The sequence below is a fragment of the Phyllostomus hastatus genome, unplaced genomic scaffold, assembly GCF_019186645.2.
Source record: "Phyllostomus hastatus isolate PE091 unplaced genomic scaffold, TTU_PhHast_1.1 phas_contig_150, whole genome shotgun sequence".
Taxonomy (NCBI): Eukaryota; Metazoa; Chordata; class Mammalia; order Chiroptera; family Phyllostomidae; genus Phyllostomus; species Phyllostomus hastatus.
Genome location: NW_025333611.1, coordinates 28,355,241 through 28,372,503, shown reverse-complemented (window position 1 = coordinate 28,372,503; position 17,263 = coordinate 28,355,241). Strand labels below are relative to the sequence as shown.

The 17,263-nt window shown below is 35.4% G+C and overlaps 1 protein-coding gene across 1 annotated transcript in view; it reads left to right on the top strand.

Annotated features, from left to right (window-relative positions):
- The window catches only part of UBE2D2 (ubiquitin conjugating enzyme E2 D2), a 48,688-nt gene that overhangs the window by 21,402 nt on the left and 10,023 nt on the right, over positions 1–17,263 (top strand). The window contains exon 2 of the mRNA XM_045823981.1: positions 13,494–13,557. Coding sequence (XP_045679937.1) covers positions 13,494–13,557 — 64 coding nt within the window. The remainder of the gene's footprint in view (positions 1–13,493; positions 13,558–17,263) is intronic.

Genomic DNA, 17,263 nt, shown 5'->3' with positions numbered 1-17,263 from the left:
CTAGACTATGAAGCAAAGGGTCACTGGTTCAATTCCCAATCAGGGCACATGCCTGGGTTGCAGGCCAGGTCTCCAGTGGGGGACACGAGAGAGGCAACCACACATTGATGTTTTTCTCCCTCTCTTTCTCCCTCATGTCCCTTCTCTCTAAAAATAAATTAAAATTAAAAAAAAAACCTGCTTACAAGTGCTATGCTTTGTTCTTAATATCAGAAATTATAAATGTTTTTGAAATAGATAATGCTAGTTGTGGTACCAGACCTTTTACCAGCCTAACTGTAGACTTGAATTTTCTGTCTAATCCCCTCCCAGCTCTTGCTGCAAATAAAATGGAAATACATTTAGAGTGTGAATTTTATCCTAGGAAAACAGAAACTGTTCATTTTTCTTACTGTCATGGTACTGTAATATCCACCCCCAAGACAGTAGTAAATGCTTCTATTACTTTGCAGAAAATACTTGATTAGATAGCATCTCAAGTGGTTTCAACATGGACAAAGAGCTCCTATCTCTAAGCTTACATAAAAGGTAATTTTGAAAAGGCATTTCTTCCGATGTACCTATTTACACTTCTGTTATTATTGTCTAGTATTTAGTTTTAGAGAGTGGGCTGTTCTAGGGAGATGCAAAAATTTTTTTTTAAAGTCAGTTGGTGTTTTGAATAATTATTCTAGAATACAATCTCAGACCTGACACTTGGTTCAGGCTTTTCCTTTATTTTTTTTTTACTTGAATTGTATTTTTTTGTACTTTGACTCATCATATGAAATAGCTTTGCAAATATGTAGCCAGTCTTCTAGCATGGTAAGATTTAATGGCTTTCTTGACTGTTGGTCACCTACCTAACTTTCTATAGTAGAGATTGTTGGTCTGTAGCACAGATGGCAAACACAAGGCCCGTGGGCTGAATCTGGCCCTCCACCTTATTTTATCCAGCTCAGCACCCAGTGGCAGCGCCGAACTCCTTGCCCCTAGTTAAGGAGCAGTTACATTTATACAGTCCTAAAATTACATTCAGCCCTTTGAAGGCAGGCGCAAGGCTGATGTGGCCCCCGGTGAAAATGAGTTTGACACCCCTGGTCTATAGAAGACTGATGTAACTGGGAAGATTCATCATTTTGAACTCCCTAGGTTAGTGTTAGAGAACTTGTGACACAGAAACTGACTGCTTTAGAAGAGTGAAGTCCATGAGAAGTATTACTTCTAAGTTTCAAGGATTTACAGTTATAGTTTAACAGTTTTCATATATTTCAAAACATCAGAATACCAAAACTTAACCATATACTACTTACTAAAAACAGTATGTGTGATTTTTTTAGGGGGTAGAGGTACACTTTTATGGGATACAATGGGAAATAGGATGTTATTTTTACCTCTTTTTGAGGTCCCCATTGTCTCACCACTCTAGCACAGAAGCACAAGAAGATAATATTAAAATTCATTTATTTCTCATTTTCTGAATTTTGGGACTATGGTATGTGGCGATTAGTGTTACAGAGGAGTGTGGCAGTGATTGTTGATAAAATAAGTTTTTTAGGTTTCCGTTTCTTACAGTTGACCCTTGAGCAACATAGGTTTGAACTGTGGGGGTCCACTTCTATGTGGATTTTTTCCAGTAACTACATAAAGTACTGTAAATGAGGAAATTGGGAAATATGGAAAACCGTATTTCCTTATGGTTTTGTTAATAACATTTGTCTTTTCGCTAGCTGACTTTATTATAAGAATACAGTATAGGATATATATAACACACAAAGTGTGTTATCAATTGTTTATGTTATAGGTAATGTTTCCAGTCAACAGTAGACTATTAGTAGTTAAGGTTTGGGGAGTCAGAAGTTATGCTAATTCCTATGTTGCCCAAGGTCAACTGTAGTTAACTAAGGAATCAGCTGGTGTAAAGATTCTAGTTACCCAGATGGTTGTCCACATGCCAGGAAGAGAGCTCTTTTCCTAGAGGTTCAGTATTTTCTCAGGAGCTTACTTAGTGAGTGGTAGAATCTTTTAGCATAGGTGCTTCATCACCTGTTAGCACATAGACTCTCCCCATTTACCTGGCTTTGTGTCACCCCCATTTGGACATAGAATGTTGAAGAACATTGACTGAAAGGAAAAGGAATTTTATCTGTTCATTCAGGCATATGAGTGCCTTTTACATTCTAGTTCTAGTGTCTGGGAAATGCGGTAGAGAATATGATACACTTTGTCTACTCAAGGAATTGATCATTAAGCATTTAAGTGGGGGAGGTGAGGGCATACAAAAGTTAACTTTTGACAGTTGAGGACAAAAAAATTGAACATGAAATAATAATAGTATCATATGATACTAGATTTGTGTAATACAGATTTGTGTATTAATGAATACAGTAGCTGCTTGGAGAAAGAAGGATGTCCATGGGGAATAAAAAAGATTGTTTTCATCTTTAAAAAGTAGTATGTAAATACTGATCTTTTAAATTGTAAGTATGTTGTGTTTTAGAACCATAACTGTGCCATGCCTTGGCTGGTGTGGCTCAGTGTATCAAATGCTTGCCTGTGAACTGAAGAGTTACCAGTTTGGTTCCCTGTCAGAGCACATGCCTGGGTTTTGGGCCAGGTCCCTGGCTGGGGGCATGCGATAGACAACCGGTTGATGTTTCTCTCTCTGTCTTTCTACCTCCATTCCACTCCCTCTTATATATATATATTTTAAACCATAACTGTGCTATTGTGAAGACAGATAAAAAACAAACTGGGCTCTAGCCTTTTAAAAACAATTTTTAACCTCAGGTTCATAATTGGGTTGATTAGATGCATTGTCAGAATTTCATACTGGTTTCTTTGTGAAACTTAAAATGTGCCAAGCTAATTTGAATGTCTTATAATTCAACTGTAATTCATTTTATAGAAAAATCTTGTAAATCTGAACTCATTAATTTTTACTTAAAACTTTATTTCCTATCGTTGACTTTTTCCCACTTGCCAAATGGTGACAGACCTCATTATTCTCTGGCTTCCTGGGACCCTCCCTTATTGAACTATAAACCTGGTTGTATAATTAAGGTCAATAGGGTCTAGAGAAAGGATTTTCTTTAAGATTTTAAAATTCTTTGAGTTCCTGTTTTACCTTAGGTTAATTGGGATTTCCTCTGTTATGCAGAATTTTAGATCATACTTATTTCATAAACAAGCTTGACTTTCTGGGTTATGAGAATGGATTGTATAAGCTTTCAGGGCACATGCCTGGGTTGCAGGCCAGGTCCCCAGTTGAGGGCGTGCAAGAGGCAACCACACATTGATGTTTTCTCCCTCTCTTTCGCCCTCCCTTCCCCTTTCTCTAAAAATAAATAAATAAAATCTTAAATTAAAAAAAAAAAAAGTCCAAAGGAACACCTGCTCATTTGATGCAGATGGCAGAAAGATTAGATGGGAGGCCTGCTTTGATAACTGTGTTGATTTTCTCCAGTAGAATTTCCACAGAAAAGAAGATAAAATGCTTTCTTTCCTTTTGCTTGTTGGAAGCCATGTCCATTTCTGTGGGTCTGGGATATTATGAAGGAAGGGGGAAGGATATCTCTGCATTAATGATCTTAGAATATCTGTAAACTCAAGTACGGAGACAAATTAAGTCCAAAAGATGCAGGGTATTTTGTCTTAGGGTATGATAATCACTTATGTAACAAATCTGAGCTGTACTTGCCTAATCCCAGCACACCACTAAAATGAGTCAAAAATGAAAGCATTGGGTTTATAACAGTCACAAAGTAAATAATGATCTCAGCCACTATGAAGTGTTGGCCATAATTTGGCAATGAATGTGATGGGGCTCTTCTGAGAAGTAGGGATAGTTTGATGGATAAACTTCTGGGGTCAAGAACCAGAAGAAACAAACTGTCTTCCTTTTGCTCAGCCAAATGAATGAGCCTGTACTGCTTTCTTCCAAAACATAGTTTCTCTTCTCATCTCCATTTTTTTAAAGATTTTATTTACTATTTTTAGAGAGGGGGAAGGGAGAGAGAAAGAGGGGGAGAAATATCAGTGTGTGGTTGCCTCTCACACGCCCCCTACTGGGGACCTGGCCCACAACCTAGGCATGTGCCCTGACTAGGAATTGAACCCAGCAAGAGAAACATCATTTGATTAGGGGTTAAACCCACAACCTGGGTAAGTGTCCTACCCGGGAATTGAATCTGCAACTTTTTGGTGTACAGGACAATGCTCCAACCAACTGAGCCACTAAGCCAGGGCTCATCTCCATTTCTTTACTCATGCTATCCCAGACACTTGAAATGCCCCTGCTTAAAACCTGTGCCTGTTGAAACCCTATTTGTGCTTCATTGTCCACTCAAAAACCACCTCTTTCATAAGTCCTTTCTAGCCTGAAGTTATTTCTTCTTTTGGGCCTTTGTGTCTCAGGGCACTTAGATATTTCTTTGTACTCATATTATTAGTAAGCTTTTCTTTTCCATCTGGCTAGATTGTAAACTTCTGGAGAAAAAGAATATATGTGTGTATATGTATATCTTATTAATAAATATTAATAGTAATATAAAATAAATAAAAAGGTATGTGCTTCATAAGAAAACTGTTTTTCCCCTTTTTCCCCTAGAAAAACTGTTTCAAGCCAGACACATCAACTATATATTTGATCACTACTGGAAGCTATCTACATTGTCTTATAAATAACATTTGTGAGGATTTCCAGGAACTTGACAAAAGTAATTTTTAAAACATCCTACCCTGACTGGTGTAGTAGATCAAGCCCTGGTCTGCAAACTGAAATGTCACCCGTTCAATTACCAGTCAGGGAACATGCTTGGGTTGTAGGCCAGGTCCCTAGCTGGGGGCATGCAGGAGGCAGCTGATTGATGTTTCTTTCACACATCGATGTTTTTCTTTCTCTTTTCCCCCCTCCCTTATAAATAATAAAATCTTTTAGAAAATTCCTCTCTGTATTCTGCCTTGGAAAGGGAATTTATATTGTATTGATCATGTCTGAAAAACTACTCAATGTGTTTTCTACATTCTCTTAAAACACTTTTAACACATTATGAATGTATTTAATATCACTAATCTATATATTTAAAAACAGATAAGTTGCTAAGTTTTATGTGTATTTTACCACTATAAAATTTTTTTTAAATCACTTTGAATTAATTTATTGTCTAGATGGGGCAGACAAGATACAGATAATAAGAAATAACTATAGAATTTCAGCCATGTTGTGAAGATTTCTCTGTGTCATGTTTGAAAGCCTTTTATTGTAAAACAGTAACATTTCTTTGTTTAGGATAAAGTTTTTCTTGTTTCTTTTGGACTTATTTCTGACTTCCCTACAGACCTTAGGCCTTTTGTGAGAATAAAATTTTGGATTGGGAAGATGGTGTACGAAGACTGGACCAGGGGAAAAGGCAAATCCTGGTTCTGAGTCCAAACAACAATACTTTCTTTATGCTTCTTCAGAACCTTGAATATTTTTATAAGGATGTGGATTATAATATTTCTGAAGCTTACTGGACCCCTAAACCTATAAACAAACTATGCTGCGTAGATGTCTGTTTTAGTTTTACTTCCTTGTTTTACAGGTGTGAAAACTCTGATCTGGAGAAGTTGAATGACTTGCCTAAAGTTACCTAAGAGCAAAATAATGTGAAAACATCAAAGAATATTAAGACTTAGAAAACCTGAATTCTGCCTATTCCCTCCTACTGATAGCAGCAAGAACATGAACAGATTATAGAATAACCATTAAATTCCTCATGGAAACTTATTTTCATAAATATACTTACAGATCAGATGGTTAGTTTTCAGTATTTGCAAATAAAGATCTCCATGCAGTTTCTTGGTAGAACCAGTTATTAAAGTGTGAAGGACATTTAGAGTTTTTATAAACTTAGAAAATAGCCATCCACTTACACATTTAGAAGAAAATTCCTCTTTAATAATGGAAGTATCTCAGTTCAATAAATAACAAATAAGTTATATGAAACATTAACTATAGAGTTGATGAGAAAATTATAACTAAACAGGGGTTCTCCTCAAGCACCAACACATTTTCTGGTGATACCCAGGAAACATATTCCAGATTTCTATAGTATTAGATGGTGATGAAAGTCATCTTGGACATTTAATAATTGTTGGCAAGAAATGTGCTGTGAATCTGGGCTTGAAGGAGGGTTATCAAATGGTATGAATAAAGGTTCAGATGGGCATTGTCATGTAATCTCCATGTTTTTGGAGGTTGGCACATGAATTGGCCTCCTGGTTAAGCATGTTTTGGGTGTAATTTTCCCTTCTCTAGGCAATGATCAAGTTTGTAAGTTCCAGTGTATTCAATAATTTATTTATTTTTACCTGTATGGATGGACTGAAGAAATAATTCTAAAAACCCATACTTAATAAATAAAAGGCATTGTTGCATGGTTTAAAAGAAGTGGGGGAGTATACTTTTAGGTAAATTGAAGTGTTTACCTAGAACTTATATATACAAGAATAAATGAGAATTTTTATTGAAACATTGTAATAGTGAAAAATACACGAAGTACATTAAATGTCCATCTACTAAAGAAAGGATCCATTGTGATTTAGACATTAAGTAGCAAATTAAATGGAAGTATCTCAGTCCCATGATGCTACTTCCATGATGCTCAGTTGCTACTTTATTTTGAGTAGCAAAATAAAACTAGTAAAAAGGAATAACCCAGACCTACTTGTGTATCTTCATGGAAAATATCTCAGTATGTTGAGGGAGTAGCAAAGTATAGAAGAATACAGGCCATGTAGCACTTTTAAAATAAAAGTTAAAAAAACATAAGACTATATTGTTTATGAATATGGGAAGGAATAAAAGAATGTATGGGAATGATATACACTAAATTTGGGGTGATTATTACTTCAGGAAAATATACAGGGGACTTCTTAAAGATCCAAAGTTAATTTAATAGTAAGATTTTGCAAAGCTGGGTGGTAAATTTTGTGGTGGGTATATTCTATACTTTTGATTGACTTGAAATTTTTGAAGGGAGTGTAGACTAACCTTGAATAAGATTGCCATCTTTGCTTATATTCAGTTCAGGGAAAGATTAATATTGATACATGTTTCCATTAATTTGTCTTTATAATAGAAGGTGGCAGCATTATCAAGAAAGAAATAGTATGTGAGAGCGTCAAGATATTAAGTCTATCAGTACCAGATAGTTTGATATTGTCAAATATTATACTCTTTCAAATTCATTATGATAACTATGAATTACTAATAGTTCCCAAATTTTAAACATTTATAATTTTAAATACTCTAGCAATTTTTTTCAAATTTTAGCTTCAAGTACTTATAAGGACACATGAGTGAGCAGTAAAAATTAAGTTAATATTTGTTGCAACTGACAGAATTGGGGCAGGGAGATTGCAGTAGTGTGCTAATGTTGGACTACTTCCCTACCCTTGTGTCATGAAAATGTGGAACATGTCTTTACTTTTCTAAGTCTCACCCCTTTGTTGAAATCTCCATCTGTACTACCATTTTACCCTTCACAACTTCTTTTCCCTTCCCATCTTGCTAGTAGTGAGTTTTCTGTCATTGTCTTTTGTCTCTGATGTTTAGTTTGTCAAACATAATGGTTGTTAAGATTTAGTATGCATAATGATTTCCTGAGGGGCTTGTTAAATACAATACACATTGTTAGGCTAAACTCTACAGTCTCTGATTTAGTAAATCAGGTTGGAGCCTGAGAATTTGCATTTCTAATGTTCCTGTGATACCACAAGACCTCGTTTTTGAGAACTGCTGTGCCAGGACCTCATTTTTGAGAACCACCAGTGGTCTAGCTATTCTTTCTTTACAGTTCAACCTTCTTAAAGTAGGGTTAGCTTAATTTCCTGGGCAACATAAAGGTTCTCAGGCATTCTAACTTGTACATTTCTAGTATTTTAGCTCCAGACTAAAGAAGCGTGATCTAATAGAACATTGTATAGTGTTACAGAACACCACATCCTTACTCTGCTAATTACTAATATCTTCCTTGGGTTAGATACTTTGGTCTCAGTGATTTCTTCTGACTTTGAAATTATAATTCTCTGAGTAATAGTCTGCTTAAATCTTCTCATATTCTGATTATCACCACCAAAGATGTAAATATTTATATAGCAATATCCAGAAATATTAAAACTTTAGAACCATTTTTCTATGAAATTAACTATAACCTCTCATTTTCCCATCTTGTTCCTTTTCAGTTTATGCAGTAGGGTAAAGACAGATCTCTGTTCCATGCCATCTGTATTTTGTTTTGTAATTGTTAAGAAAGAGGGTTATTTAAAAATAGCTAATAAAAGTATTATTTTTACCAACTAATGACTTAACTTGAGTACTTAGGGATACAGTGGAAGGAAAATCTGTATACCCTTTGTAGGACCCCCCTCCCTTCAAAGAATTAGGAAGTCTTCTTTTTGCAATAATGCTATGATACAGAAGCATGTAAGGCTTTTGGAGGTGTTAGTGTTCTTCCAAGGACATCTTTTCATTTCTTTGAGAGAAAGAAACATCAATAGGTCACCTCTACTACATGCCTTGACTGGGGACAAAGCCTGCAACCCAGAAATGTGCCCTGACTGGGAATTGAACTGAAGACCTTTCACTTTGGGGGGTGATGCCCAACCAACTGAACTATATAGGTTAGGCCAGTAGTGGTTCATTTTAAATATGGGCTGATCCTTTGGAAAATAGGTGTTCTTCAGGAATAATAATATAAGGCATTTTATTATTCCTGCATATCTCTTCATTAGAAATCATATTCCTGAGCCAAAAAGATAGTATTAGGAAATATATTTAAAAAATTCATAGAGCCTAGCTGGTGTGGCTCAGTGGATTGAACGTCGGTGTGTGAACTGAAAGGCCCCGGTTCTATTCCCAGTCAGGGCACATACCTGGGTTTCTGGCCAGGTCCCCAGTTGGGGGTGTGCAGGTGGCAGCCAGTCAGTGTTCCTCTCACACATGTGTTTCTCTCCCTCTTTTTCTTCCTTCCTCCCCTCTTTCTAAAAATAAATGAATAAAATCTAAAAATAAAAAGTTCATAGAAAATTCAAATTAATGGGTATAAAGTTTGGGAGCCAAATGAAGGTGAGTTACTTTGATCTCATACTTTGAACTAAGATGAGGAACAGGAAAGTTGCAGAGAAAGTTTATAACCTTAATCTTTAAAAATATTCTGTATACCTAGAAACAAGGAGAGTGTACAGCATGAAGGAAAAAATATTTTTAAAGATTTTATTTATTTTTAGAGAGAGGAAAAGGGGGAGAAATATCAGTGTGTGGTTGCCTCTCATACACTCCCTACTGGGGACCTGGACCCACAACCCAAGCATGTGCCCTGACCAGGCATCAAACTGGCAACCCTTTGGCTCATAGGCCTGTGCTCAATCCACTAAACTACACCTGCCAGGGTGGGAAATTTGTAAATTGAGAACCATTCAGTATAATCCATAATTTGCTCCAAAATAAGTTTTATTTTATTTTATTATTTTATTTTATTTTATTTTATTTTATTTTATTTTATTTTATTTTATTTTATTTTATTTTATTTTATTTTATTTTATTTTATTTTATTTTATTTTAATTTCAGAGAAAGAATATATAATCTTTTTAGAAATTGAGGATTCTTGCCTTGGCTGGTGTGGCTTAGTGGATTGAGTACCGAGCTGTGAACCAGAAGGTCATCAGTTTGATTCCCAGTCAGGGCACATGCCTGGGTTGCAGGCCAGGTTCCCCAGTTGAGGGTGTGTGAGAGGCAACCTATCAATGTATCTCTCACACATTGATATTTCTCTCCCTCCCCCTCTTTCTAAAGAGTAAATAACATGTTTGTTTTTTTTTTTAAGATTTTATTTATTTTTATAGAGGGAAGGGAGAGAGGGAGGGGGGAGAGAGAGAGAGAGAGAGAGAGAGAGAGAGAGACATCAATGTGCGGTTGCTGGGGGTCATGGCCTGCAACCCAGGCATGTACCCTGACTGGGAATCGAACCTGCGACATTTTGGTTCGCAGCCTGCGCTCAATCCACTGAGCTACGCCAGCCAGGGCTTGTAAATAACATGTTTTTTAAAAAATGGAGGATTCTCTACCTTAATTGCCCCTCTTTTCTAAATTTAATTATGTATACTTTATTTCTCTTGCTCTTTCTACAGAGAAGTTTTTTAATAAATAGAACAGTTCCTTGATTTTTCATTTTATAGCCCCTAATCTTAATTCTAGTAATGTTTTTTTTCTTTTAGAGTAAAAAGATAATATATAAATGTAAAGCTAATTGATAAAGCCAACTGTTAAACAAAAAACAGTGCTGATATATAGAGGTATTTTTTCTGCCCAAGTGATCTGTCTAGGTCAGTGCCTTTATTAAAATTTAAGATTCAGCTTCACTTTTTATCTTGATGCTGAGACATCAAATTTGTATTTATTCAGTCTATGTTTTCATTATTTCGATTATCCTACAGATGGTTACTACTTTTAATAGGTATTTTATTTTAATCCAAATTTATAGCCAAGAACTGGTCATTTATTTTTCAAAAAGGAGGTAAATACAGAATTTAAAAGGTATAGCCCAGGCTGGCTTGGCTCAGTGGATGAAGTGCCAGTCTACAGACCACATGGCCCCTGGTTCAATTCCTAGTCAGGGTACATGCCTGGGTTGTGGCCTGGGTCCCCAGTTAGGGGTGTGTGAGAGGTAACCACATATTGATCTTCCTCTCCCTCTGTTTTTCTCTTCCTTCCCCTCTCTAAAAATAAAATGAATAAAATTGTTAAAAGAATTTTAAAAATTTGCCCTGGCTGGTGTAGTCAGTGGACTGAGCGTGGGCTGCAAACCAAATGGTTGCTGGTTCAATTCCCAGTGAGGGCACATGCCTGGGTTGCGGGCCAGGTCCCCAGTGGGGGGTGTTAAGAGGCATCCACACAATGATGCTTCTCTTCCTCTCTTTCTCCCTCCCTTCTCCTGTCTCTAAAAATAAATAAATAAATTCTTTTTTAAAATATAAAAAAATTAAAAAGTATAAAAGAATATATACAGTTCCCATTTTCACCCCCAAAGCAAGCTTTCCATCTTGAAGACAAGTACTGTTAACTAGTTTCTTGCATATTCCTCAGAGATCTTTTATGCATACAAAGATGAATGGATATATGCTTTTTTAAAATAAACAACTTTGAAATACATAATATACAATAAAATTCAACAGTTGTAAGTATCAGTTTGAGTTTTGATAAATACATACACAGTTGTACAATCTCTACCAAAGTCATGATATAGAACATTTCTATCACCCCTCACATTTTTATTATGTTCTTTTGTAGTCAGTCCCATCCCTCCAATTCCCTCCCTCTCCTGGAGCTTCCTGTTGATGCTTTCTGTCAATATAAATTTGCCTTTCCAGATTGTCATTATCAATAAAATCATACAGAACATCTTTCTTCCCCGTCCAGAGCATAGTCTTTATGTCTGATTTCTGTTACTTGGTATTATGCTTGTGAGATGAATCCATATCCATGCCTTGAACCAAGGAAGTGTTGAATGAGTGTGTTAAATGTCTATTAGCCTAAGTTTGGGTTAGATTTTTAAAATTAATTATATCATACTCATGAAAGGGACTCATGGATCTTATATTCAGCTTAAGTAAATTTAGCTCTCATTGTTAAACCTTGATGTCATTCAGCATGGAAAAAGGTGACTTAATTTGAATGATGCCTTTAAAAAAAAAAAAGGTTTTATTTATGTATTTTTAGGGAGAGGAAGGAAGGGGAAGAAGAGGGAGAGAAACATCAGTGTGTGAGAGAAACATTGATCACACGCCCCCAAGTGGGGACTGGCCTGCAACCCAGGCATGTGCCCTGACCATGAATTTGAACCAGTGACCTCTTGTTTCGCAGGCCAGCACTCAACCACTGAGCCACACCAGCCAAGGCACCATTTAACTTGAAAGAAGCAAGATGTTACTGATAAATCACAAGTAAAATTTCATTTAATGAACATGTCAAGACTTCAGCACAGCTTGTTTAATTCAGATTATATTTCAATAGCAATCTATTGCTATATTAGTCAAAAGAAATAGATAACTCCCCTGGCTGATGTGGCTCAGTTGATTGAGTGCCGGCCTGTGAACCAAAGAGTCGCCAGTTCGATTCCCAGTCAGGGCACATGCCTGGGTTGCAGGGCAGGTCCCCATTAGGGGGCATGCAAGAGGCAACCACACATTGATGTTTCTCTCCCTCTCTTTCTCCCTCCCTTCCCCTCTGTCTAAAATAAATAAAATCTTAAAAAAAAAAAAAAAGAAATAGATGACCGTTTTAAACCAAGCAAGCATGATTAGTTACACTGAACTGTATTAAAACATTTGGGAATGGGCATTGTATATAGGTAATTTTTTTCTTGAGATGAGCAGGGAATCTCTGTTGTAGAGAGGTACAAAATCCAAAAATTGAAATAGTAGAGAAAGTAAATATGTTAAATCTTTATCTCAGTTTCAGCACTTTAAAAAGGCAAACTTTATTTCTGTACTTTTATATTTTGTCCTCCAAGCTTACAGATAGGATAAAACAGAATAATTTAATGTACCAAAATGACTAGTTGAATAAGTTAACTCAGAGGAAAAGACTTACAGAGTTAACTATGGTACTGCAAATTAAAAAGTATATTTTTGGAATATTAAAACCCTATCTTTATCAACTCAATAAGATTCTGAGTAGTTTTTTTGTACTTTAAAAATATTAGGTTTTACTGTTTTTGGTTGTAAAATAAAATCTAAAACTAGTCCTTCCCCAGAGCTTGATTTTTATCTCAAATGCCAAGTTAAGGGGAGAGGGAATATAATATGATTTCCTGCCTTGGATTTTTCAGACTTCCCTACTCAGGAGCAAATCTCAAGCTTGTGGGCTCTTATGTTAAAATAGCTAAGAAGCTGGCATCTGGTTGTGGAGCATTAGTACAGGTAGAACCACTTCTGATTATAAAACTTTATGATGGGTTTTATTACTTCAGCCAGCCTTTTAATTTTTTTTAGTTTTTTAGTTTTTTAGTTTTTTTCTACTACCTTTGGAACCTGGTAGTAGATATCATCTGAAAACGTGTCAACATTTTGTTAGATGAATCTGTATAATTTGGAATATCTATGACTTCAAGAGGTTGTCTTGAGTGTAACCTAATTGTTTTGAGGTGCAAAAATTGGCTGTGAATCTTTTTTAAAAAAACTAATAAATGCAGTTTTTACTTTAAAACCGTTTTTGTGGTGCTTTAGTACATAATTCTATTTCCCTTCCTTATATTTACCTATTAAACTATAAGTAAAAATGGTCCACTATTTAAAACATACATTTGTGTTCAAGAATCTAAAATACTTAAACCTATCCTTCTCTGAGTCTGAAGGAGTGCTTTTAAAAAAGCTATACTAATGAGACAGAGGATATTGGTAACAGTGAAAAACTGTATTAATGGATAAACAGATTTATGTTGAATACCTTTCTTCTTTCTCCTCTCTTAAGGAATTGAATGACCTGGCACGGGACCCCCCTGCACAGTGTTCAGCAGGTCCTGTTGGAGATGATAGTAAGTATTTAAAAGGAGTAATGGAGTTAAACAGCATAACAATCTGCCTCTGGGGAACTATGGAAATGATGAATAAATACTTCTAAGATTATTTTGCTGTAGGACAGAGGCAGTGTTTACCCTTACTTGCTCATGAAAGGTGCAGTTCTATGTGTATCCCATCATCTTCTTTCTTGCTCATTATATTTTGAACCTCTTTTGTCAGATATTATCTGTGCAATTATTCTGGCCCCTTTCTACCTATCCTTCACCCAGTCTGGGTACTTTGGGGTAGAATATTTGAGCTTTTACTTACAACTAGGTATCGTTAAGTAAGGTAATAGTAAGGACAATGATGCATGTGTGTGTGCCTGTCTACTGGCCCATAACTTGTGATGAAGACAGGTACGATTTGCTTATTTTTAAAGTCCAATTTATCTGTTTAATCTTGTCTAATTTATTAAATCCTGACACATGTTGGATGATTTCCTTTTGTTCTTCTTTGTTTCAGTATAACTTTTAACCCCTTACACCATTTTTCTAGCTTCTTTAAAAGGAAGATGTTTTAATAAGATTGATTTTTTTTATACAAAACTAATTTTAAAAAGTAACATTTAGCAAATAGAAAAAAATGAGCATACTTGGAAACATTTGTGTAAAAGAGGTATATAGATTAAGACAAGTAAACATGAGGTCACATTAGCTTGTATTTAAAATTATATTTTCCTGATATTTCTTATTAATAGTGTTTTCTGTTAAATGCTTAGGAATCAAAGCAAGGGCCTATTATAAAGATTGGTTTATAGATAAAACAGATTTTATAAATTATAAGACTTAAGTACATGTGATAAAAGATTCCATTTACATTATTACATTCAGACTGGTCCAGTATGAGTAACTATAGTATTTGATGCCAAATAGGACAGGCCAAGTACTTAAACAGCATTGTCTCATTAAAGCTTCACAATAACAATTATTTTGTGTGAGTGGAGTAGAAGTTGTAAACTGTTTCAGAGGAAAATACAATGAGAAACTTATGGAAGTTCCCAAAGTGGATTCATATTCAAGTTTTCTGATTCTAGTTTTGTCATTCCACAGTATTATATAGTCAACCTGTATTCGTATATGCTTTGAATTGAAAAAGTGGTTTTATTTCAAGCAAATTTCTTTCTAGAGAGTAGCTGGTCTTAAGTGTTTGAAGTCTGAGGATTAGATTTCATTTTTGAAGTTCTCTTCAGTGTGCTAAAGTCATTTGCCTTTGTTTCTATAATTGATACTATCACATTTCTCAGATAGAAAAGTTGTTACCCTGGAGAGTTAAATAAAACTCCCCCAAAGTATAAGCAATAAAATAAAAATAGATAAATTAGAATTCATCAGAATTTAAAATCCGGGCCCTGGCTGGTGTAGCTCAGTGGATTGAGCGCGGGCTGGGAACCAAAGTGTCCCAGGTTCGATTCCCAGGCAGGGTACATGCCTAGGTTGCAAGCCATAACCCCCAGCAACCACACATTGATGTTTTTTCTCTCTCTCTCTCTCTCTCTCTCTCTCTCTCTCTCTCTCTCTCTCTCTCTCTCTCCCTTCCCTCTCTAAAAATAAATAAATAAAATCTTAAAAAAAAAGTTTAAAAAAAAAAGAATTTAAAATCCAGGTGCTGCAAATGATACCTTTAAGCAAAAAGACATGTAAAATGAGAGAAAAATTGCAGGTTATAATTTCTGATAAGGAATATTTATCCAAAATATATTTATAAAAATGACAAATGAACAATATAAACAGCCCCATTTTAAAATGGGCAAAGGATGAATAGATATTTCTCCAAAGAAGATAAACAAATGACCAATAAGCACATGGGACAATGCTCAACATCATTAGTCAGTAGGGAAATGCAAGTCAAAATCATACAGAGATTCCATTTTGCACCCACTACGATGGCTAGAATCAAAATGTCAAATAATACCAAGTATTGATGAACATGTGGAGAAATTGGAACCCTCATATTTCCTGATAAGAACACAAAATAGTACAACCAGTTTGGAAAACAGTCTGGCAGGTCTTCAAAAGTTAAACATATAACCCAGTGAGTTTACTTCTAAGGCTTATATCTAAGTGAAATGAAAGAAGGATATGTCCACACAAAAACTTTTGCATGAATGTTCATAGAAGCATTATTTATAATAGCCAAAAAGTGTAAATAACCCAAATACCCAACAACTGGTGGAGGGATAAATAAAATGTGGTATATATACACACTGGAATATTACTTGACAATAAAAAGAATGAAGTACTGATATATACTGCAACATGGGTAAGCCTTAAAAACATGCTGAGAGGAGTCAGATACAAAAGGCCACATACTTGATTTCATTTATATGAAATATCCAGAATAGACAAATTCATAGAAACAGAACATAGATAATGGTTGTGCAGGACTGAAGATTCGGAGGGGAATGGGGAGTGACTACTAATGGATATAGAGTTTCTTTGGGGGATGATGAAAATGTTCTAAAATTAATTGTGGTCGTTATACAACTCTGAATGTACTAAACACCACTGAATTGCATGGTTTCAATGGATGAATCATATGGTGTGTAGTTTCTCTCTCAGGAAAGCTGTTCAAAAAATAATAACCTCTTCCTGAACTCCTAGCCTTCCTATTCAACTTTGGATGTCTTGAGTCACATACTACTAAACTGTCAACAGTGCCTGTCTTCTAAAAGAAAGTATGGAAAATCTCCTGGGGGACAAAATAACTTTCTTAACATTTGGTCATCTAGATCGTGTTTGCTGATGTTACAGTTAAGTTTTTTGTGGGTGTTTGAGACCATTTGAGGATGAATTACTGTCAAAAAGCCTTAAGTCTTCCTGATGAACCACATAAGGATAAAACAAAGTATAATTAGATAGCTAAATGTACTTTCATCATCTTTTGTCATAAGGAGGTAGAATTTAATCCTAGGAAGAGAGAAACTTGGCCAAAATGAAATTTTTTGAGCCAAACTCCTGTTGACTATCTTAGGTCTAAATTGCTCAGCACCATGTTACTAATATTTAGTGTAAGAATTAAGTAGTCTTGCCCTGGCTGGTATGGCTCGGTGGATTGAGCACGGGCCGCAATCCAGAGGGTTGCTGGTTTGATTTTCAGTCAGAGCATATGCCTAGGTTACGGACCAGGTCCCCAGTGGGGGACACATGAGAGGCAACCACACATTGATGTTTCTCTCCCTCTCTTCCTCCCTCCCTTCCTCTCTCTCTAGAAATAAACAAATAAAATCTAAAAAAAAAAAGAGTAAAATCATCTTTATTTTACATTTAAAATAATATATATTTAATAATACATTTCATAATAAAAGGCTTCATTTTTAAATATTCAGATTTTAAAGTACCATTACATTTCTTCCCTCTTTCTGCAAAGATCTGGTAAGCAGGAAAAATTGTATTTTCTGAAAAGAAGCTAAAGATTTATCCGTCATATAATCTACTTCATTTTCTCCTTTGAACACTGTGAATGTAACTCCACAGATCTGTACTTGAATTCAAATGTAAATCTCTTGAGATTTAGCCTCAGACTATAACAAATAATCTTACTATCCTTTTTGGCCTTGAGGCTTCATCCTTCAGGGTACTGAAGAGTAATCATTGAGATGTGAACTTCACATTTTAACTCTCATAAGAAAGAGTGTAGCTTTCAGATGTGTAATTAGATTTGACAACAGCAAACCAAGGT